We start from the raw sequence: 20,078 nt of genomic DNA, 5'->3' as shown, positions 1-20,078 counted from the left end.
TGCAGAATGGATTACAAAAAATAAATGGTTCTTTTGATAACGATCTAGTGTATGCAGATAATGAGAATATTGAACTAGGTCCAGACTTGTCACAATTCAGCTCAGAGAAAGCATGTTGCGTCAGTTGCAGAACAAAGCAAAGCAATACGTTAGGATGTTAATTTAGCGACCTATCATAGTTGCATACAAATTTGAATCATTTTAAGACACTCCAGTACGTCAGTCCTAAGATATGCCTGTCACAAGCATCCAAAATAAATTTCAAAGATTTGCTATTTGTACATATTTACATAACAAATGATACGGATGTTACTTAGTGTCAATGTAACTCCATCGATCAGGTTAACTGTGCTATTAGGACGCGACATTTTGACAAGTGAATACAAATTTTGGCTAATAGTATTGCACCATATAAATCCTGGACGCTGTTTAATTTTCAGAGAGTTATCTGCATTTGTATTACTGCTAATGTCACTAAGTACATCTAATATTATAATGGAAAAAAATGTTCAACGTTGTGTATGCAGCAAAAACACAAGTTAGAAATAGAATGAACTCAAAAATAGCTAGTGAATTCCCTCCTCTAAGTGTTGTAACCATACTATGTCTACTAAAGAAAAGTTTGGAAGATTAAATAGCTCGGTTTATTCAACTGCTTTAAACCGTAATACTGAAGAAGATGGAAGTGACTGTTTTATAATCGAAGCTAGGCATGAGAGTACACCATGCGTAATTTTGGTATAATGATTCATGCCGGCCGTGGTGGTCTAGCGGTTCTGGCGCTGCAGTCTGAAACCGCGGGACTGCTACGGTCGCAGGTTCGAATCCTGCCTCGGGCATGGGTGTGTGTGATGTCCTTAGGTTAGTTAGGTTTAAGTAGTTCTAAGTTCTAGGGGACTTATGACCTCAGATGTCGAGTCCCATAGTGCTCAGAGCCATTTGATTTACGAACCATTTCATGTTATAAGTTCTTGAATTAATAAATATGATAATTACATGTCACTGTATTTGAATTTAATAACTGTTCTATCTTCTAGACCATATTTTAGTGTCCGTGGGTTCAGTTCCACCTGGACTCGAGAGGTTTTTCTTTGAAGAAGAATGTACCTTAGCGTGTTCAGTCTGTCATTTGCGAATGTGAGTGTGTTGGAGTGTGTGTTTCCGGCTTCTGAATAACCAGCACGCTTCTGAGCTTATTTCCGAACTTTCACTGTCGAGTCACATGACAGTTTAGTCTAGAATTACAAAATTAAGTTAACTGAATAAAAACGACGCTGTTTTGGCTATTTTCATTGATAAGAATATGACTACTTTGGTTCTTTTTTTGTTCAACAATTTGCTGAAAAGGAATGGAAATACCTCGCAAACACTGACACGAGCTGTTTCGTCATTTAACTGTGTTCAGGCAGAGGTGATCTCTAATATTTGCGTGACGAATATATTAGGTGTCTGGAAACGCACTTTGAGATTTACAGCTCGTTTCGAGAATTGATGCACGGTTTCATGATCCCATTTTGCATAAATTACATTTCGTAACTGTTTTAGTTAACCTGATTCGTCTCTTTTTAGAGTCATGTACCTCAATTTGTGAAAAACGGAACCCTTTTACGACCATTATGTTGTCCATTTCATTGTCTGTCTGTCTGTCCGACTGTTAAGAACCTCTTTCCTCAGGAATGGGTAGACGTCTCAAGTGGAAATTTATATCACTTACTAAGCTCGTGGTGTAAAAAATATAACCTTGTAAGTCAATGCAGTCAAAAGATAGGACCATCTATATCATAAATTTTGATACTTACAAACTCACTCATCAAAATATATATTGGGTACTTCCCGTTGACCTAGAATGAAATTTGCCAAGAAGCAAGATTTCACAGTAAAAGTAAAGGATAAAATCCAAAAATTGTTAATTTATAATTATATCTCACGAAAAAAAATTTTTGCCGTTTTTTTAACTGTCAGTCTCTCCGTCTGGTACGACCCCTTTTCTCAGTAACATGTTGTCGTGTTAAGTTCAAATTTATGTCAAATACTAAGGTGTACGGCTCATTCGCGGTGTAAGCTTCTAAGCCAATGCAGTCGAAAGAAACGGCCATTTTTGTACTCAAAAACTCACACCAAACCATTTAGAATACTTCCCGTCGACCAAGAATCATGAAATTTGGCATGAAGCAAGTATTAACAGTAAGAGAAAAGGAAAAAAAATACAAAAATTGGTAATTTGTAATTACATCAGACGAAAAAATTATTTCTTTTTCATTTTTGTAGGACTGTCTGTGTCTCTTTGTTAAGACCTACTTTTCTCAGCAACGAGATGTATCAAGTTCAAATTTATGTCAGATGCGAAGGTCTGCTATCACTAGGCGGTGTAATAAATTTCGGCTTCTAAATCAGTGCCGTCATAAGATGCGCAGTTTACGTCACATATTGTGATACAAACTCACTCATCAAAACCTATAAGGTACTTCCCAGTGACCTAGAAACATGAAATTTGACAAGAAGCAACGTATCACAATACAAATAAAGAAGCAGTCCAAAATTGTAAATTTGTAATTATATCATCACACAAAAAAATTTTTTGGTTTGTTGTACGACAGTGTGTAAGTCCCATTTCTCTAAGGGACGGGTAAAGTAACAAGTTGAAATTTATCTCACATATTAAGGTCTACAGTCCCCTGACGTTGTAAAAAAGTGAAGTATCTAAGTAATTGTAGTCAAAAGGTACGGCAGTTTACGTCGCATATTTTGAGACACGCAAATTCATTCATCAAAACCTATAGAGTACTTCTGATGAGCAAAAATCATGAAATCTGGCAAGAACCAATTTTTTACTTTACAATTTAAAAAATCCGAAAATTGTGAAGTTCTAATTATATCGCACGGAAAAATATGTTATCATTTGTTGTCAATCTGTCTGTATGTTAGTCTGTTAAGCCCCTTTTTTCTCAAGAACTATAGACATATTACGTTGAAATTGATGTCACATACTAGGGTCTGTAGTCACTTGGCAGTGTAAGAAATGTTAAGCATCTAATGTCAGTGCTACCAAAAGGTAACGGCCATATGTCACATATTTCAACATTCGTAAAATCATTCCTCAGAACCTAAAAGGTACTTCCCGTCGACTTAGAATCATGGAATTGGCTTATCAGTAACGTTTCAAACTACAACCAAAGGAAAAAATTCGAAAATTGTGAATTTTGCAACTATATGAAAGGAAACTTTTTTTTTGTCATTTATTATTCATCCGTCTGTCTCTCCCTCCCTCTCATAAACCCCCTTTCTCCTCAGGAACGCGTAGATACGCCTATATCAAGTTGAAATTTAGTTCACATACTGAGGTCGATAATCTTTTAGTGATATAAAAACGTTAATCTTTTAAGTTCACAATCAAAAGATATGGCACCATATGTCAAGCATTTTGATGCTGGCCCACTCACTCACTAAAATCTATAGAGCACTTCCCTTTGAAGTGGAATTATAAAATTTGGCTAGAAAGAAGGTTTTACAGTACAAGTACAGGAAAACAGTCAGAAAATGGTTAATTTGTAATTATATCACACGAAAGAAATATTTCTTTTATCATCTATTATCAGACTTCAAACCTGATATTAAAACATTGTTGAAAGTCTCGCAATCCCTGGGGACCGATATCCTGCCAGTATCAATCTCGATAACAGGCAAAAATCATCGAAATCTTCGATTCCCGAATGGATTCAGTTTCTAAGAAATCCACAGTGCAGAAGTCCCATTCGCAGCTGCCCAGTTTTTTGCTACAGAGATATTTCTAGAATCTTACCGTGTTGGGATACAGGCTCAAAGGAACGACACAGAGTCACCCACATAGAGGTCAATGAGCCACGTAAAAGTTTGAGGCCACACTGTACGCACATTCACTAGTACGTTTTATCCAGTAATAATTCAGTATGACTCCTTCAGGGATTGTGTAACGGAATTATTAAGTTAAGTTGTAAGGTTCAGGTAAAACAAAGATAGTTTGAAGTGGAATGGTCGTATTTGAAAATCAGTCCTCAACATGATTCAAATTATTTAACCTCTGTATTCTGAGTAAACAAATCCGAATACACTCTTCGTTTTGTCTCTCCTGTGACATCTACTTTACTAATTTTACTGCAGTTAAAAGCCTTACCATTTTCAAATACTATTGCTTACCGTGTAACCTGCTTACCTCCACAAATCCGAAAGCATTCAGACAAATGACAAAAGTGCTAACCACCAGCACAATCGTGATAGATTTACTCATCGCTCCCTCCAGCTCGTCGGTGCATCTGTAACAGTAATATTTCATTCCATGAGAGCTCACATTGCTCCAGAATGAAATTAGATGCTACGTTCTTATATATATTTAGAGAAAATAAAAAGTTAATCAATATTTCTGTCTCACCGTTTCACAGACAAGAAATTTCACAGTGGTTACTCTAGATTAAAAAACGAAATTCCTACTACACTGACGGATAAAAAGTCACAGCACCAAGGAAGCGTTCTGACAAGAGGAGGCCACGACGTTTGGAACGCGGATTTACTGCAAACTTCCTACACTCGTAGTACTCCATTAGGACAACAAAATGTGTAAGCAATAGCGCGTACTTCTCAAGCGTTATTGAGAAAATCGCAAAATAATTTCGACCGTCAAATGTTGTCAAATATATACACCTGTGCGTGGCAACTTTTATCAGGGAGCACCGGCTGCACGGTCATCAGTGGTATCTGTTCTTTCGAGAACAATTACTATCTTCATATATACAGGGTGTTACAAAAAGGTACGACCAAACTTTCAGGAAACATTCCTCACACACAAAAAAAGAAAATATGTTATGTGGACATGTGTCCGGAAACGCTTAATTTCCATGTTAGAGCTCATTTTAGTTTCGTCAGTATGTACTGTACTTCCTCGATTCACCGCCAGTTGGCCCAATTGGTTGGTTGGTTGGTTTTTTGGGGAAGGAGACCAGACAGCGAGCTCATCGGTCTCATCGGATTAGGGAAGGACGGGGAAGGAAGTCGGCCGTGCCCTTTGAAAGGAACCATCCCGGCATTTGCCTGGAGCGATTTAGGGAAATCACGGAAAACCTAAATCAGGATGACCGGACGCGGGATTGAACCGTCGTCCTCCCGAATGCGAGTCCAGTGTCTAACCACTGCGCCACCTCGCTCGGTGGCCCAATTGAAGGAAGGTAATGTTGACTTCCGTGCTTGTGTTGACATGCGACTCATTGCTCTACAGTACTAGCATCAAGCACATCAGTACGTAGCATCAACAGTTTAGTGTTCATCACGAACGTGGTTTTGCAGTCAGTGCAATGTTTACAAATGCGGAGTTGGCAGATGCCCATTTGATGTACGAATTACCACGGGGCAATAGCCGTGGCGCGGTACGTTTGTATCGAGACAGATTTCCAGAACGAAGGTGTCCCGACAGGAAGACGTTCGAAGCAATTGATCGGCGTCTTAGGGAGCACGGAACATTCCAGCCTATGACTCGCGGCCGGGCAAGGCCTAGAACGACGAGGACACCTGCAATGGACGAGGCAATGCTTCGTGCAGTTGACGATAACCCTAATGTCAGCGTCAGAGAAGTTGCTGCTGTCCAAGGTAACGTTGACCACGTCACTGTATGGAGAGTGCTACGGGAGAACCAGTTGTTTCCGTACCATGTACAGCGTGTGCAGGCACTATCTGCAGCTGATGGGCCTCCACGGGTACACTTCTGCGAATGGTTCATCCAACCATGTGTCAATCCTCATTTCAGTGCAAACGTTCTCTTTACGGATGAGGCTTCATCCCAACGTGATCAAATTGTAAATTTTCACAATCAACATGTGTGGGCTGACGAGAATCCGCACGCAATCGTGCAAACACGTCATCAACACAGATTTTCTGTGAACGTTTGGGCAGGCATTGTTGGTGATGTCTTGATTGGGCTCCATGTTCTTCCACCTACGCTCAATGGAGCACGTTATCATGATTTCATACGGGATACTCTACCTGTGCTGCTAGAACATGTGCCTTTACAAGTACGACACAACATGTGGTTCATGCACGATGGAGCTCCTGCACATTTCAGTCGAACTGTTCGTACGCTTCTCAACAACAGATTCGGTGACCGATGGATTGCTAGAAGCGGACCAATTCCATGGCCTCCACGCTCTCCTGACCTCAACCCTCTTGACTTCCATTTATGGGGGAATTTGAAAGCTCTTGTCTACGCAACCCCGGTACCAAATGTAGAGACTCTTCGTGCTCGTATTGTGGACGGCTGTGATACAATACGCCATTCTCCAGGGCTGCATCAGCGCATCAGGGATTCCATGCGACGGAGGGTGGCTGCATGTATCCTCACTAACGGAGGACATTTTGAACATTTCCTGTAACAATGTGTTTGAAGTCACGCTGGTACGTTCTGTTGCTGTGTGTTTCCATTCCATGATTAATGTGATTTGAAGAGAAGTAATAAAATGAGTTCTAACATGGAAAGTAAGCGTTTCCGGACACATGTCCACATAACATATTTTCTTTCTTTGTGTGTGAGGAATGTTTCCTGAAAGTTCGGCCGTACCTTTTTGTAACACCCTGTATAGTTAAACGCTACCCAGCCACTGACCTTCGACTGTGCGAATGCGCGCAGGTTGCCCGAACTCTTACGGGAATCGCCAAAGTGTGCGCGAGTAATGAGTGGGTGGGCAAATGTCTATAAGGTACAATACATATGTAGAATTGTGGACAGTTGGGAATGTGGGTCTCACGGGAAGTGTGCAACGGATTATTCACTGCATTCGCACTATTCATCTGTGTCCTCGGTGGCTCAGATGGATAGAGCGTCTGCCATGTACGCAGAAGATTCCTGTTTCGGGTCCCGGTCGGGGCACACATTTTCAGCTGTCCCCATCGAGGTATATCAACAACACCTGTCGGCAGCTCAGGGTTTCAATTAATTACCAATTAGTCAATTAACTTGATCTAAGAATATGGGAGCGAAAAAGTGCATGTGATGGTGCAGATCATTGGAGCTTAAGGAAGCCGGTACGGAATGAAAATAAGAGCAAGGGAAACAAATATAATTCCATTATGAGGGAAAATAAGATAAGGTTAATTATGATTAGAGAAACATTAGAACATGTGCACATTAATATAGAAGCCAGCTAAAAGTGCTGCGCAAAAATGAAAACCGGGATCGAAATGGCCAAAGAGGAATTTGAGTTTTCTGCAGATATATGGACAAATATTTGGTGTGTAAACGTGTGAAATGAGGAAAAACAGCACTGCAGGAGACATTTGAGATGTGCGGGTGGGAATTGAGGAGGTGCTGAGAACAGTACGAGAGCAGAAGGAAAGAAGAATGATAAGAGTTTAACGTCCCGTCGACAGTAATATTATTAGAAATGTAGCAGAAGATTGGATTAAAGAAGGATGAGGAAGAAAATCAGCAGTGATCTTTCTAAGGAACCTTCCCGGCATTTGCCTGAAGCAATTTAGGAGGTTGACTGAATACTTAAATCAAGATGGTCGCACGCACATTTGAAACGTCGTCCGTCGAATGCAAGTCCAGTATGGTAACCACTGTCCCATTCCGCTAGGTGCGAGAGCGGAGAAATCCATTTGACTGGACATAAAAGAAAGGAGGCGCTCATAAAAGCAGCTGTGGAAGGGAAGGAGGGGCAAGAGACTTCAGACCTTGGGCGATATACAGGAAGGCAGCACAAACAGCCGTATTAGAAAGGAAGCATTGGACCATCGGAGATGGAAATGCGAAACACTAACATGGGACAAACCTCAAGATGATGATGCATCTAATCTTCACAAACCTGAATTCTCCTCCTATTAACATTGTATCCTGGAAGACATAAACATTTACCCACAAAAGTCAATGTTTCCGTCTTCGAATCTCGGTAGAACGTACCCGTCTAAACTGCCAAGAAGTTTCAAATCAGCGCACACTCCACTGCAGGGGGAATGGTTATCCTGGAAACAATCCCTTGAGCTGTGGCCATTCCTCTGCAGTGCCCTTTCTTCCAGACGTGCTAGTTGCACAACCCAAGCAAGAGAACTTCTGTGAATTTTTAGATGTAGAAGTAAGGTATTGGAGGAAGTAATGTTACACGGGCGGTAGTAAAACGCTTGAGGATAGCTCAATCGTAGAGCACTGCCAGCGAAAAGAAGAAGGCTCCTGGTTCTAGTTTCGTTAGGACACACAGTTTTAATCCGGGGAAATGTTTCACATTAGCCCAAATTCCGCTGCAGAGTGAAAATTCATTAAGAAGAAAAATAACTTTTTACAGAGCAAAATGAGACTTACAGCCGGATGAATAGGAATGGAAAAGTAGTTTTAATAAGGAATGGGCTGCGTATATATTTGTTGATAGGATGGTACGAACTTTTTCTAGTGTAAGTACAATCAAAGTCTGAAAGAGAGCTATACAATCTGAGAAGAATTTTATGGATGTCAACGATCGCGACCTAACACTGTAATCATGGTTACTGGGTACGGCCGTAAATGAGAAATCTTGTTCTTCTTCCTTTTGTTAGCGTTTACCCCGTTGTAGATACGGGCGCCGCCATACTGAAGTTTTGCCAGTTTTTAATTTATTTAGCTTTGCAGCCCGATGTCCTTACTATCGCTATAGTCGTGAGTTACCTAGGTGAGGGAGTCGTGTGCACCCCCTGTCTGCGAAATGTGTAAAATTTGTTGTGTGTGTGTGTGTGTGTGTGTGTGTGTGTGTGTGTGTGTGTGTTTGATCGTATTGTAACTGTATGCGTATCGAATTTCATGAGGCGGAAAATGGGGCCCTGCGTAAAGGAGTGTGGGAAACACAAACTAGGACTATTCATATTTTTGAAAATTTCTCGAATCCGGAATATCGATATTTAAAAATGTTACTACTGGCCTTCAAAATACTGAAAATAGTATCGATATATCAATTATCGACAGAACAAATGTCGACCTATCTGCGTTTAAAAAAATCGGCTGCACATTTGCAAATATACTGCCAGTTTTAGAGCTGTATATTTAAGTATTGATTTACTATTAGGTATTCTGTACATCAGCAAGCTAGCAGCCTGCCTATTCCCATTAGAGCAAGAACTGAAAGGAAATCGATGCACGTTCACGCTTGGCGATAACCACTTTGCTACCCATGGTAACTGTGTGTAAATGGCACAATACAAGGCGTCCGTTGGTCCGTCGTTCTGCTTCGTCACGTATCGGATTTTTCCGGAGCACTACGTGCCGATTTTCCTGTTTTATTTATTCATTTTTTTATTTTTCTTATTATTTCTGCCAAAGTCAGTGACCTAGCAGTTGTAGTGTGAAAACTATATGGTGATCCAAAAGTTGCAGTTTCTGTCGGCAGAGGCGAGCACCAATTGCTTCACCGTTTTCACTCACACGTGACCGCCCACCGGAAAGACCAATCTTGTCATTTAGATTTATCTTCATCAGTTTCAGAAGCTGTTTTTGAAGAATGTCGATGTGAAGGAATAGTCCGCTAGCTGCGTTAAAAATTGTTGAAATTGTTTTTAACGCCAGTGGTCTGATATTTCTTCACATCGGATATCTTGTTATTCCATTCACGCCACAACGCAGATTGCAATCGGACTTCTTCTTATTTTGTGCCACATGTAGTTGCTGCACACAGTCAAAGTGAAAGATATGATGTAACGAAAGCTGAAACAATAATAAGACTACTCGACACAGCGAGAGTAAAATTATGTTCCACCACAATTTCAAAAGAACAACATCAGATATCCAGAATGAGATTTTCACAATGCAGCGGAGTGTGCACTGACATGAAACTTCCTGGCACAGTAAAACTGTGTGCCGGACCGAGACTCGAACTGGGAGCCTTTGCCTTTCGCGGGCAAATACTCCACCATCTGAGCTACCCAAGCACGATTCACGGCCCGTCCTCACAGCTTTAATTCTGCCAGCACCTCGTCTCCTACCTCCCAAACTTCACAGAAGCTCTCCTGCGAAACTCGCAAAACTAGCACTCCTGGAAGAAAGGATGTGCGGAAACATGGCGTAGCCACAGCCTGGGGGACGTTTCCAGAATGAGTGTTCTACCATTGTACTTCAGATATATACCGCAAACTGTGAAAAAATATGATACAAAAAAAAAAAATATTGACACTCGATATAGCCATTTTGATATCGCTATATCGGTGGAAAAGGATATTGCCGGTATACAGGGTGATTCAAAATGAATACCACAACTTTAAAAATGTGTATTTAATGAAAGAAACATAATATAACCTTCTGTTATACATCATTACAAAGAGTATTTAAAAAGGTTTTTTTTCACTCAAAAACAGGTTCAGAGATGTTCAATATGGCCCCCTCCAGACACTGGAACAATATCAACCCTATACTCCAACTCGTCCCACACTCTCTGTAGCATATCAGGCGTAACAGTTTGGATAGCTGCTGTTATTTCTCGTTTCAAATCATCTATGGTGGCTGGGAGAGGTGGCCGAAACACCATATCCTTAACATACTCCCATAAGAAAAAATCGCAGGGGGTAAGATCAGGGCTTCTTGGAGGCCAGTGATGAAGTGCTCTGCCACGGGCTGCCTGGCGGCCGATCCATCGCCTCGGGTAGTTGACGTTCAGATAAGTGCCAATGTGGTGGCGCTCCATCCTGCTGAAATATGAATTGTTGTGCTTCTTGTTCGAGCTGAGGGAACAGCCAATTCTCTAACATCTCCAGATACTGTAGTCCAGTTACAGTAGCACCTTCGAAGAAAAAGGGACCAAAAACTTTATTGGCTGAAATGGCACAGAAAACGTTCACCTTACGCGAGTCACGTTCATACTGAGTTGTTTCCCGCGGATTCTCAGTGCCCCATATACAGACATTGTGACGGTTGACTTTCCCGTTAGTGTGGAAAGTTGCTTCATCACTAAACACAATCTTTGAAACGAAAGATTCATCTGTTTCCATTTGAGCAAGGATAAAAATCACAGAAATCGATTCTTTTAATCTTATCAGCTGCAGACAGTGCTTGAACCAATTTAAAAAAAATGGTTCAAATGGCTCTGAGCACTATGGGACTTAACATCTATGGTCATCAGTCCCCTAGAACTTAGATCTACTTAAACCTAACTAACCTAAGGACAGCACACAACACCCAGCCATCACGAGACAGAGAAAATCCCTGACCCCGCCGGGAATCGAACCCGGGAACCCGTGCGTGGGAAGCGAGAACGCTACCGCACGACCACGAGATGCGGGCGAACCAATTTCAGACGAAAAGGTTTCATAACTAACCTTTTTCGTAGGACTCTCCATACAGTTGGTTGTGGAATTTGCAGCTCTCTGCTAGCTCTGTGAGTCGATTTTCCTGGGCTGTGGACAAATGCTTGCTGGATGCGTGCTACATTTTCATCATTCGTTCTCGGCCGTCCAGAACTTTTTCCTTTGCACAAACACCCATCCTCTGTAAACTGTTTATACCAACGTTTAATACACCACCTATAATGAAGGTTTAACACCATACTTCGTTCGAAATGCACGCTGAACAACTGTCGTCGATTCACTTCTGCCGTACTCAATAACATAAAAAGCTTTCTGTTGAGCGGTCGCCATCTTAGCATCAACTGACGCTGACGCCTAGTCAACAGCGCCTCAAGCGAACAAATGTACAACTAAATGAAACTTTATAGCTCCCTTAATTCGCCGACAGATAGTGCTTAGCTCTGCCTTTTGTCGTTGCAGAGTTTTAAATTCCTAAAGTTGTGGTATTCTTTTTGAATCACGCTGTATATATCAATACTTTAGGGATAAAATATCGGTGTATAGATGTTTTATCAACAGCCCTAACTCAGACTGGCCAGTGCACCGGCCACGGTCGATAATCAACCTTGTGAATTCTATGCTGGTCTCCCTGATCTTCCTATCTCCCATCTAGCGCGCTGCACGTCACGCTATATGTGTAAGCACCTAAACGGCAGATGTATGGAAAAAATATTCAAATAACTTACTGGCTACTGTCGGTTACCTCGCAGGTACCACTACAACCTTTTCGAAGCAGAGTGTATACCGTACTTACATCATGATCCTCTGATGATGGCGAACATTCTTCACTAAGCTCTCGTAGAGTTCTTGACATGCATCGCTTGTATTTTCGTAGAGAGGTGCACTGCTATGCAGCTCGTCTTCTTCTATTATTTTATTCTTGTTGTACAAATGAATTCCTTTAGAAGGCCACCTGCCTGTACCAGAATATTCCAGGATGGTCATGTTCGCCATCGACTGGCTTTCCATCCGTGCTGCCGCCGTCAATTGCATACGAGCGATATTTGCATTCAGGACATCCAGTTCGGCGGCTAGCAGCAGCAAAACGTGAGAGAAGTATATGTCCATCATGACGCTGGTTTGGACAGCGATCAGGACAGAGACTACTTGGAGGACGTACACTATTTCGTAACTCGGTGACGCCTGTCCGTCCCCAGGCGTCAACATGTACAGTACGGGGCGCCGGTAGAGCTCGGTCATGTTCCCAGTCGTCACATAACGCCGTTCCAGCAACGGCTGTGCTATCCACGCCGGTAACACCAGGACTGGAGCAGCCTGGAACAAGCAGGAGGCATCCATATTGCGCTTTAATAGGTTATGGCGCTATGGGATTAGGGAAAAAGTTCAGCAGTGGTTCGCTTGAAGTCTGGGAGGTGTGAAGCAGAGAGCTTCCTTCCAGTGTTAACAAAGATTGAAAAGATTTGTGTCAGACTGAAGTCGTACAAAGTGGCGCGTGGCATATTGTTCTCCTATGAGTTTTCTTAATAAACAAGGAGCGTTTAACAAGTAATGCAACACATTTTTTTCTCGGCCAGTTTCTGTTGAGAAAATGCAGAATTAGTTGCAGTGCACCTTGGAATACTCCTGCTTCAGCCCCTATAATTTGTTGAATAATTTGAAAATGGCGTCTGTACCAGGGGTGCGTTCCAAGCAGAGAGCCCTCAATGAGTTTCTTTCGGCGGAAAACCGGAGCATCGCAGATATTCATAGACGCTTGCAGAATATCTACGGAGACCTGGCAGTGAACAAAAGCACCGCGAGGTGTTGGACAAGGCGTCTGTCATCATTGCAACGATGTCGCACAAACTTGTCCCATCTCCCGCGTGCCCACCGCCAGCACACGGCTGTCAGTTCAAAATGGTTCCACTGGCTCTGAGCACTTTGGGACTTAACTTCTGAGGTCATCAGTCCCCTAGAACTTAGAACTACTTAAACCTAACTAACCTAAGGACATCACACACACCCATGCCCGAGGCAGGATTCGAACCTGCGACCGTAGAGGTCGCGAAGTTCCAGACTGTAGCGCCTAGAACCGCTCGGCCACCTCGGGCGGCACGGCTGTTCGTCCTGCAATGTTGAGACGTGCGGACAGACGAGCAGCGAAGGACCGTCTGTGCGGGGTTCTTTGCGCGTTACGAAACTGATGGTGACCTTTTTACGTTGAACATCATCACACGCGGTGAAACATGGGTTTGTCACTTCGTCCCGGAAACAAATCGTCAATCCATGAAGTGAGGCCACACCACCTCTCACCGAAGAAAAAAATTCAAAGTCGCATCTTCAGCCAGTAAAGTCAAGGCGAGAGGCTTCTAGGACTCTGAAGAGGTTATTCATTTTGGTGTCTTCCACCATGACGCAACCAACTAGTGTCGATACGTCGTGGTATGGGAAAACTTAACCAAAACGTAGGGTAAGCAGAGCTCAAAGGCTGCAGGGAGTGAAAGCGTAGATCCAAATGAGGTTGCAGTTTCAAACACAATTTAATTTTGTTAAACATTAAAAAACACTTGTTCACTGGTATGTATATATAAAAAACACAATAAAAATTTTTAAACTCCAGGCCTAAAGGGCCGCTGAACATTCAGAACTGTAATATCAGAATGACAACCTTAAGATTCAACATAAGGAGATAATCAGGGTCTGAAAGACCCAACACTTTTGATTAATTATTGACTAATACAGTAAGTTACTGAAAGGAATGACTTTAATCATTCGGCCACAAGGGCCAATCAAATATAACCACAAATGCTGTTTTGATAATGCTACAAGGATGCAAAATCATCAGTTAATTTACTTCGTCCAAAGGAGCAGTAAAGACCAAAAGACAAATTCGTATACCAAAGGTTTTTTTTTAATGAAACAAGCTAACAATATAAAATTAATAACCAAAAATGGGTAGTGACGTCACCACTCGGCCTGAAGAGCCTGAATATCAGTAGTAATAAATATTTTAGAATGGTTGAAGTTCGTGAGTTAGCAATTAAAACCAACCCGTGCTCTTCACCACTAAGAAAAATTTACAATCAGCTGTGCTAGGACTGCCTGCTTTTGCAATGTGGCACAGACCAGCAGAACAACTAGAATCTTCACCAACGTGGCGAATCGTCCATATAGGGCATGACATCAACTCTCTATAACATATAAAATAAAAATTACTAAACATTGAAACACATGGTTCAAAATATAACGCCTATCTAGGCAGGAACTGTTAATGACGCCCACTGGCCTTCGTAAATCTTCGACTTAATAAATGTGACGGCCAGTACTAAATAATAATACCACCCAACAAATTGTAAAACCCAAGATCGTTATTGCGCTTGTCAGAATAAAATTTCAACCACAGATAATATTATGGGTTCAGTTATTAAGGCACAGAGAGTTAACACTCGTTTCTAGTGATAGTTACACTTGACAATATAACAGCAGATCATTGAATCGGGATATCGGGCACGCCTGAGCCTACTAAAATTGCGAAACACCATGGCACACGACCTTAGAGCAAAACACACCCGACGACACGGGCAGAAATTGAGTGAGACACATCAAGTCAAGAAATTCTCACCGATAGTACAGAAAGCAGACAAGCATTCGGCGACAGGTTGCAACCAGCACCAACTCGAGTTATGTCAATCGTCCCAGTTCCGCCATAGCAACGCGGACATGCCAAGTCAACAGTTGCCACGCCGAGCTTCCTTACCACACAGCCCGTCCAGAACGACTGCCGCCGTCCCGAGTACACACGCTCGTAGCAATCACGTGCGTTCACAGGAAGTTATACCACCTTTCCCACAACATTGCGCTGCCACACAACCGGAAACTAAACTCCCCGTCTCACTCCGGCAGCAGCACTCGATACTCTCGTCGTCAGCAGGTCTCTCCCCAGAACGCAGCGCCCTCCGAAATTTAAAAGCAAACGGACCAATCGCGCCAGAGCAAAGCCAAGGTTCCGGAAGACGACCCACCACCCCTGGGCAAAGATGAAGATGATACGGTTCAAGTGTATTGCCCTAGCCGGCCGGTGTGGCCGAACGGTTCTAGGCGCTTCAGTCTGGAACGGCGTGACCGCTGCGGTCGCAGGTTCGAATCCGGCCTCGGGCATGGATGTGTGTGATGTCCTTACGTTAGTTAGGTTGAAGTAGTTCTAAGTTCTAGAGGACTGATGACCTTAGAAGTTAAGTCCCATAGTGCTCAGAGCCATTTGAACCATTTTTGAACTATGGGACTTAACATCTGAGGTCATCAGTGCCATATAACTTAGAACTACTTAAACCTAACTAACCTAAGGACACAACACACATCCATGCCCGAGGCAGGATTCGAACCTGCGACCGTAGCGGTCGCGCAGTTCCAGACTGAAGCGTCTAGAAGCGCTCGGTCACACCGGCCGGCGCGAGTGTTATCCTGATTGAAAACACTCCATGGAATACCGTTCATAAACGGCAGCACAGCAGGTCGAACCATCAGAGTGACGTACAAATTTGCAGTCAGGGTACCTGAAATAACCACGAGAGTTATCCTGCTGTCATACGGAATCGCCTCCCAGACCATAACTGCAGGTGTAGGTCCAGTGTGTCTAGCACTCAGACTGGTTGGTTGCAGGCTCTCAGTTGCCCTCCTTCTAACCAACACATGGCCATCAATAGGACCAAGGCAGAAGCACTTTTCATCAGAATACACAACGAACCTCTAACCTGTCCTCCAATGAGCTCTCGTTCGACAGGACTGAAGTCGTGAAAGATGTTGCTTTGAGGTGAGTGGAATGCAAGATACAGGGCGTCTGGCTCGGAGCTGTCCTTAAAGTAACCGATTTGCAACTGACCGTTGTGCCACTGTGGTGCCAACTGCTGCTCAAATTGCTGCTGCAGATGCTCCAAACACGATGGTCTTCCCTCTCGGTAGTGCCACGTGGCCCTACGCAGCCCGGTCTATTTGCGACGACACTTTCTTGTGACCACCGCTGCCAGCAGGGAAGTACAGTTTTCACAATGGTGCCAAGTCTTTCTGCAATATCGCAGGAGAAACACCAGTTTCTCGTAACCCTGTTACACGACCTCGTTCAAACTGATTGCGGGATCTTTGGCACCTTAAAGGCATTCTTGTCTAACAACAAGTCACCACGACCAATTTCAGCGTAATTAACGCTCTCCGCGCGGGGCGTCTTGCCACAGTTCACGCGGCTCCCCACGTCGGAGGTTCGAGTCCTCCCTATGGCATGGGTATGTGTGTTGTCCTTACCGTAAGTTAGTTTAAGTTAGATTAAGTGGTGTGTAGGTCTAGGGGCCGATGACCTCAGCAGTTTGGTCCCATAGGAACTTCCCACAAATTTCCAAATTCAAAATTAACGCTCAATACTTTTACAACGTGTATTTTAAGCAAAATTGATTTGCATCCTCGCAGCGACGCTTCTAGCGCCACTCTCTGCAGCTGGTAAGAAATCTGGAATGTCATCACGTTTCAGATGTAGAAGTACAGCTAACAACTTTGGTTGATGTCGCGCAAACCCTTCTTGCTCTTGCGATTTCCTTCCGTCAGTGTACTAGAGTAGAAGGAGACTCACCATGATGTGAAAACTACGTGAGGGATAAAACTTCATCTGCAGGGGAATTACAACAACAAAATGATCTTGAGAGAATGTCTGTATGGTGCGAAAAAAGGCAATTAGCACTAAACAAAGAAAAGTGCGAGGTCATCCGCATGGGTACTAAAAGAAATCCGATAAATTTTGGGTACACGATAAATCGCAAAAATCTGAGGGCTGTCAATTCGACTAAATACCTAGGAATTACAATTACGAGCAACTTAAACTGGAAAGACCACATAGATAATATTGTGGGGAAGGCGAAACAAAGACTGGGTTTTGTTGGCAGAACACTTAGAAGACTGGAATATTGCTGCGCGGTCTGTGATCCTTACCAGGTAGGATTGATGGAGGACATCGAAAAAGTGCAAAGAAGGGTAGCTCGTTTCGTGTTGTCGTGCTATATGGGTGAGAGTTTCACTGATATGATACACGAGTTGGGGTGGCAGTCACTGAAAGAAAGGCAGTTTTCTTTGCGGCGAGATCTATTTACGAAATTTCAATCACCAACTTTCTCTTCCGAATGCGTAATTATTTTGTTGATATCCACCTACGTAGAGAAGAATGATCATCATAATAAAATAACAGAAATTAGAGTTCGAACGGAAAGATGTAGGTGTTCCTTTTTCCCGCGAGCCATTCGAGATTGGAATGGTAGAGAAGAAGTATGAAAATGGTTCGATGAACCCTCTGCCAGGCACTTAAGTGTGAATCGCAAAGTAACCTTGTAGCTGTAGATGTAGATGAGATGGAGATTGTGAAACATGGTACAGTGACTGCAAGTTACGCCATCACTTTTCAGAACTTTTTATAGCCCTTAATACTTTTCATGGAAAATTTAAAGCAGTCCGTCATACTACAAGAAAGGACACAAGCTTGGCCCATAAAAAGCACTGCATTAACTGACAGCGCACACGGTTTTGAGTGATTGCGACTCATAATAAGATCTAACCTGCCAGAGGAGGGACAGCATGACGGTCCTCTTGCGATAATTGCTACGGATGCCGACGCCGTCATCAGGAAACTGCTTCGCCGAATCCAGCAAGATGGACATTAGGTTCTCCAGTCTGGAACTCTCCAGCATGAAGAACGTGCCCTGCCAACACAAAAATTACATTTGTGTGAATGTATATGTGTGCAGACCACACACTTCAGGCTTTTCAGGACATACAAACTGGTTTTAAAACTATTGATTTGGCAGCATTTATCAGTTAACTGTTTCAGTAAGAAAGTGAGTTTATTGCGACAACTATTCAAAGATATAAATGCAGTTTCAGAGCTTCTCTTTGTAAAATAGTCTGGGAACTATATTTAACATTTACATGAGTATTTAATTTACAAAGTACATCGTGCGCTCGGAAATATCCCTTGGACCCAATATATCAGTTAGGCAGAATGCCTGAATTTAAATTGTCAGTTACTGTAAAATTACTAATAATATTATAGATTAGAAGTATATGGATTTCCGTTGTAAAATTTGCTTCTTGCGTAATAATTACAGTCGAACTTCATACGTTAAATGTACTACTATAACCGTAACTGTACAGACAATGAAAATTTATTCAGACTTTTATGATTATCATATCCAGGGTGTTACAAAAAGGTACGGCCAAACTTTCAGGAAACATTCCTTACACACAAAGAAAGAAAATATGTTAGGTGGACATGTGTCCGGAAATGCTTACTTTCCATGTCAGAGCTCATTTTATTACTTCTCTTCAAATCACATTAATTATGGAATGGAAACACACAGCAACAGAGCGTACCAGCGTGACTTCAAACACTTTTTTACAGGAAATGATCAAAATGTCCTCCGTTAGCGAGGATACATGCATCCACCCTCCGTCGCATGGAATCCCTGATGCGCTGATGCAGCCCTGGAGAATGGCGTATTGTATCACAGACGTCCACAATACGAGCACGAAGAGTTTCCACATTTGGCACCGGGGTTGTGTAAACAAGAGGTTTAAAACGGCCCCATAAATGAAAGTCAAGAGGGTTGAGGTCAGGAGAGCGTGGAGGCCATGGAATTGGTCCGCCTCTACCCATCCATCGGTCACTGAATCTGTTGTTGAGAACCTTACGAACACTTCGACTGAAATGTGAAGTAGCTCCATCGTGCATGAACCACATGTTGTGTCGTACTTGTAAAGGCACATATTCTAGCAGCACAGGTAGTGTATCCCGTATGAAATCATGATGACGTGCTCCATTGAGCGTAGGTGGAAGAACATACCGACGAAACTAAAATAAGCTCTAACATGGAAATTAAGCGTTTCCGGACACATGTCCACATAACATCTTTTCTTTATTTGTGTGAGAGGAATGTTTCCTGAAAGTTTGGCCGTACCTTTTTGTAACACCCTGTATTTGTTATTTTTGTACTTGAGCAGTGCGTGGCTCGTGTTCCCGTCATCATCTATTTTACACCCTCTTTTTAACATACTTCCATCTGACTACGTTTATTTGAATTACTAATGTCAGTGAGTTGCTGCTTTCCCTGACTGTGACTGGCGCTAGCAGCGGGTATCGATACATCCCCTCTAGTAGTATCTTTACTTGACTGCTATTTCTTCCCGGTCGTAGTTTGTCGTAAGCCAGTGAGTTCGGGTTACGAGTTCGGGTCTGCCAGTCAGTTGGAACGCGTCTGGAGCTCAGCTCGGACCAGCCAGTCAGGGAGTTGCAATGCGACACTAGTGCAGTCAGTTGGAGAAGCAGTGAGGTCTGCGTCCACATGGCTCGCCCGACCATTGCCTCCACGCATCACTTGAGCCGGGCCACGGTTTTGGTGGATCGTCGGTAGGTCGTCCTACCGAACGACGTGTTTTGGCTCGCCGATCGTTCATGAGTCGGCTGTGTGTGTGTGTGTGTGTGTGTGTGTGTGTGTGTGTGTGTGTGTGTGTGCACCGACTCCCGATGCGTGATTAGTTGCTGTTGTATCGTTCAGGTCTTCCTGCAAGTGTTTCTCAGGTTCTGTGTGTATTTGGCGTCAGTTCCACTGACGATTATTTTAAATGTTGTCGGCGTACTAGCTCTGAGAGGTCGGTCGTCTCATCGCGCGACGTATGACTGGTTCTCTGAGCACTTCTGAGCCCCTTCAATTACCATCTTGTGGAACTTTTGTCGGTCCTTTCCTCGTGCAGGGATGTCGGTTAGCCAGTGGGCGTGTTTCCTCTGCATGGATGGG

The 20,078-nt window shown here is 43.0% G+C and overlaps 1 protein-coding gene across 1 annotated transcript in view; it reads right to left on the bottom strand.

The window, feature by feature from the left end:
* The window catches only part of LOC124619923 (odorant receptor coreceptor-like), a 39,574-nt gene extending 21,608 nt beyond the window's left edge, over positions 1-17,966 (bottom strand). The window contains exons 1-3 of the mRNA XM_047146566.1: positions 17,844-17,966; positions 12,068-12,588; positions 4,190-4,289 (exon numbers count right to left, since the gene is read on the bottom strand). Of these exons, the coding sequence (XP_047002522.1) occupies positions 4,190-4,289; positions 12,068-12,588; positions 17,844-17,945 (723 nt within the window). The 5' untranslated portion in view covers positions 17,946-17,966. The remainder of the gene's footprint in view (positions 1-4,189; positions 4,290-12,067; positions 12,589-17,843) is intronic.
* Positions 17,967-20,078: the final 2,112 nt, after the last annotated feature.

This window comes from Schistocerca americana, chromosome 6 (assembly GCF_021461395.2).
Source record: "Schistocerca americana isolate TAMUIC-IGC-003095 chromosome 6, iqSchAmer2.1, whole genome shotgun sequence".
NCBI lineage: Eukaryota > Metazoa > Arthropoda > Insecta > Orthoptera > Acrididae > Schistocerca > Schistocerca americana.
This window is presented reverse-complemented; position numbering and strand designations above follow the sequence as displayed.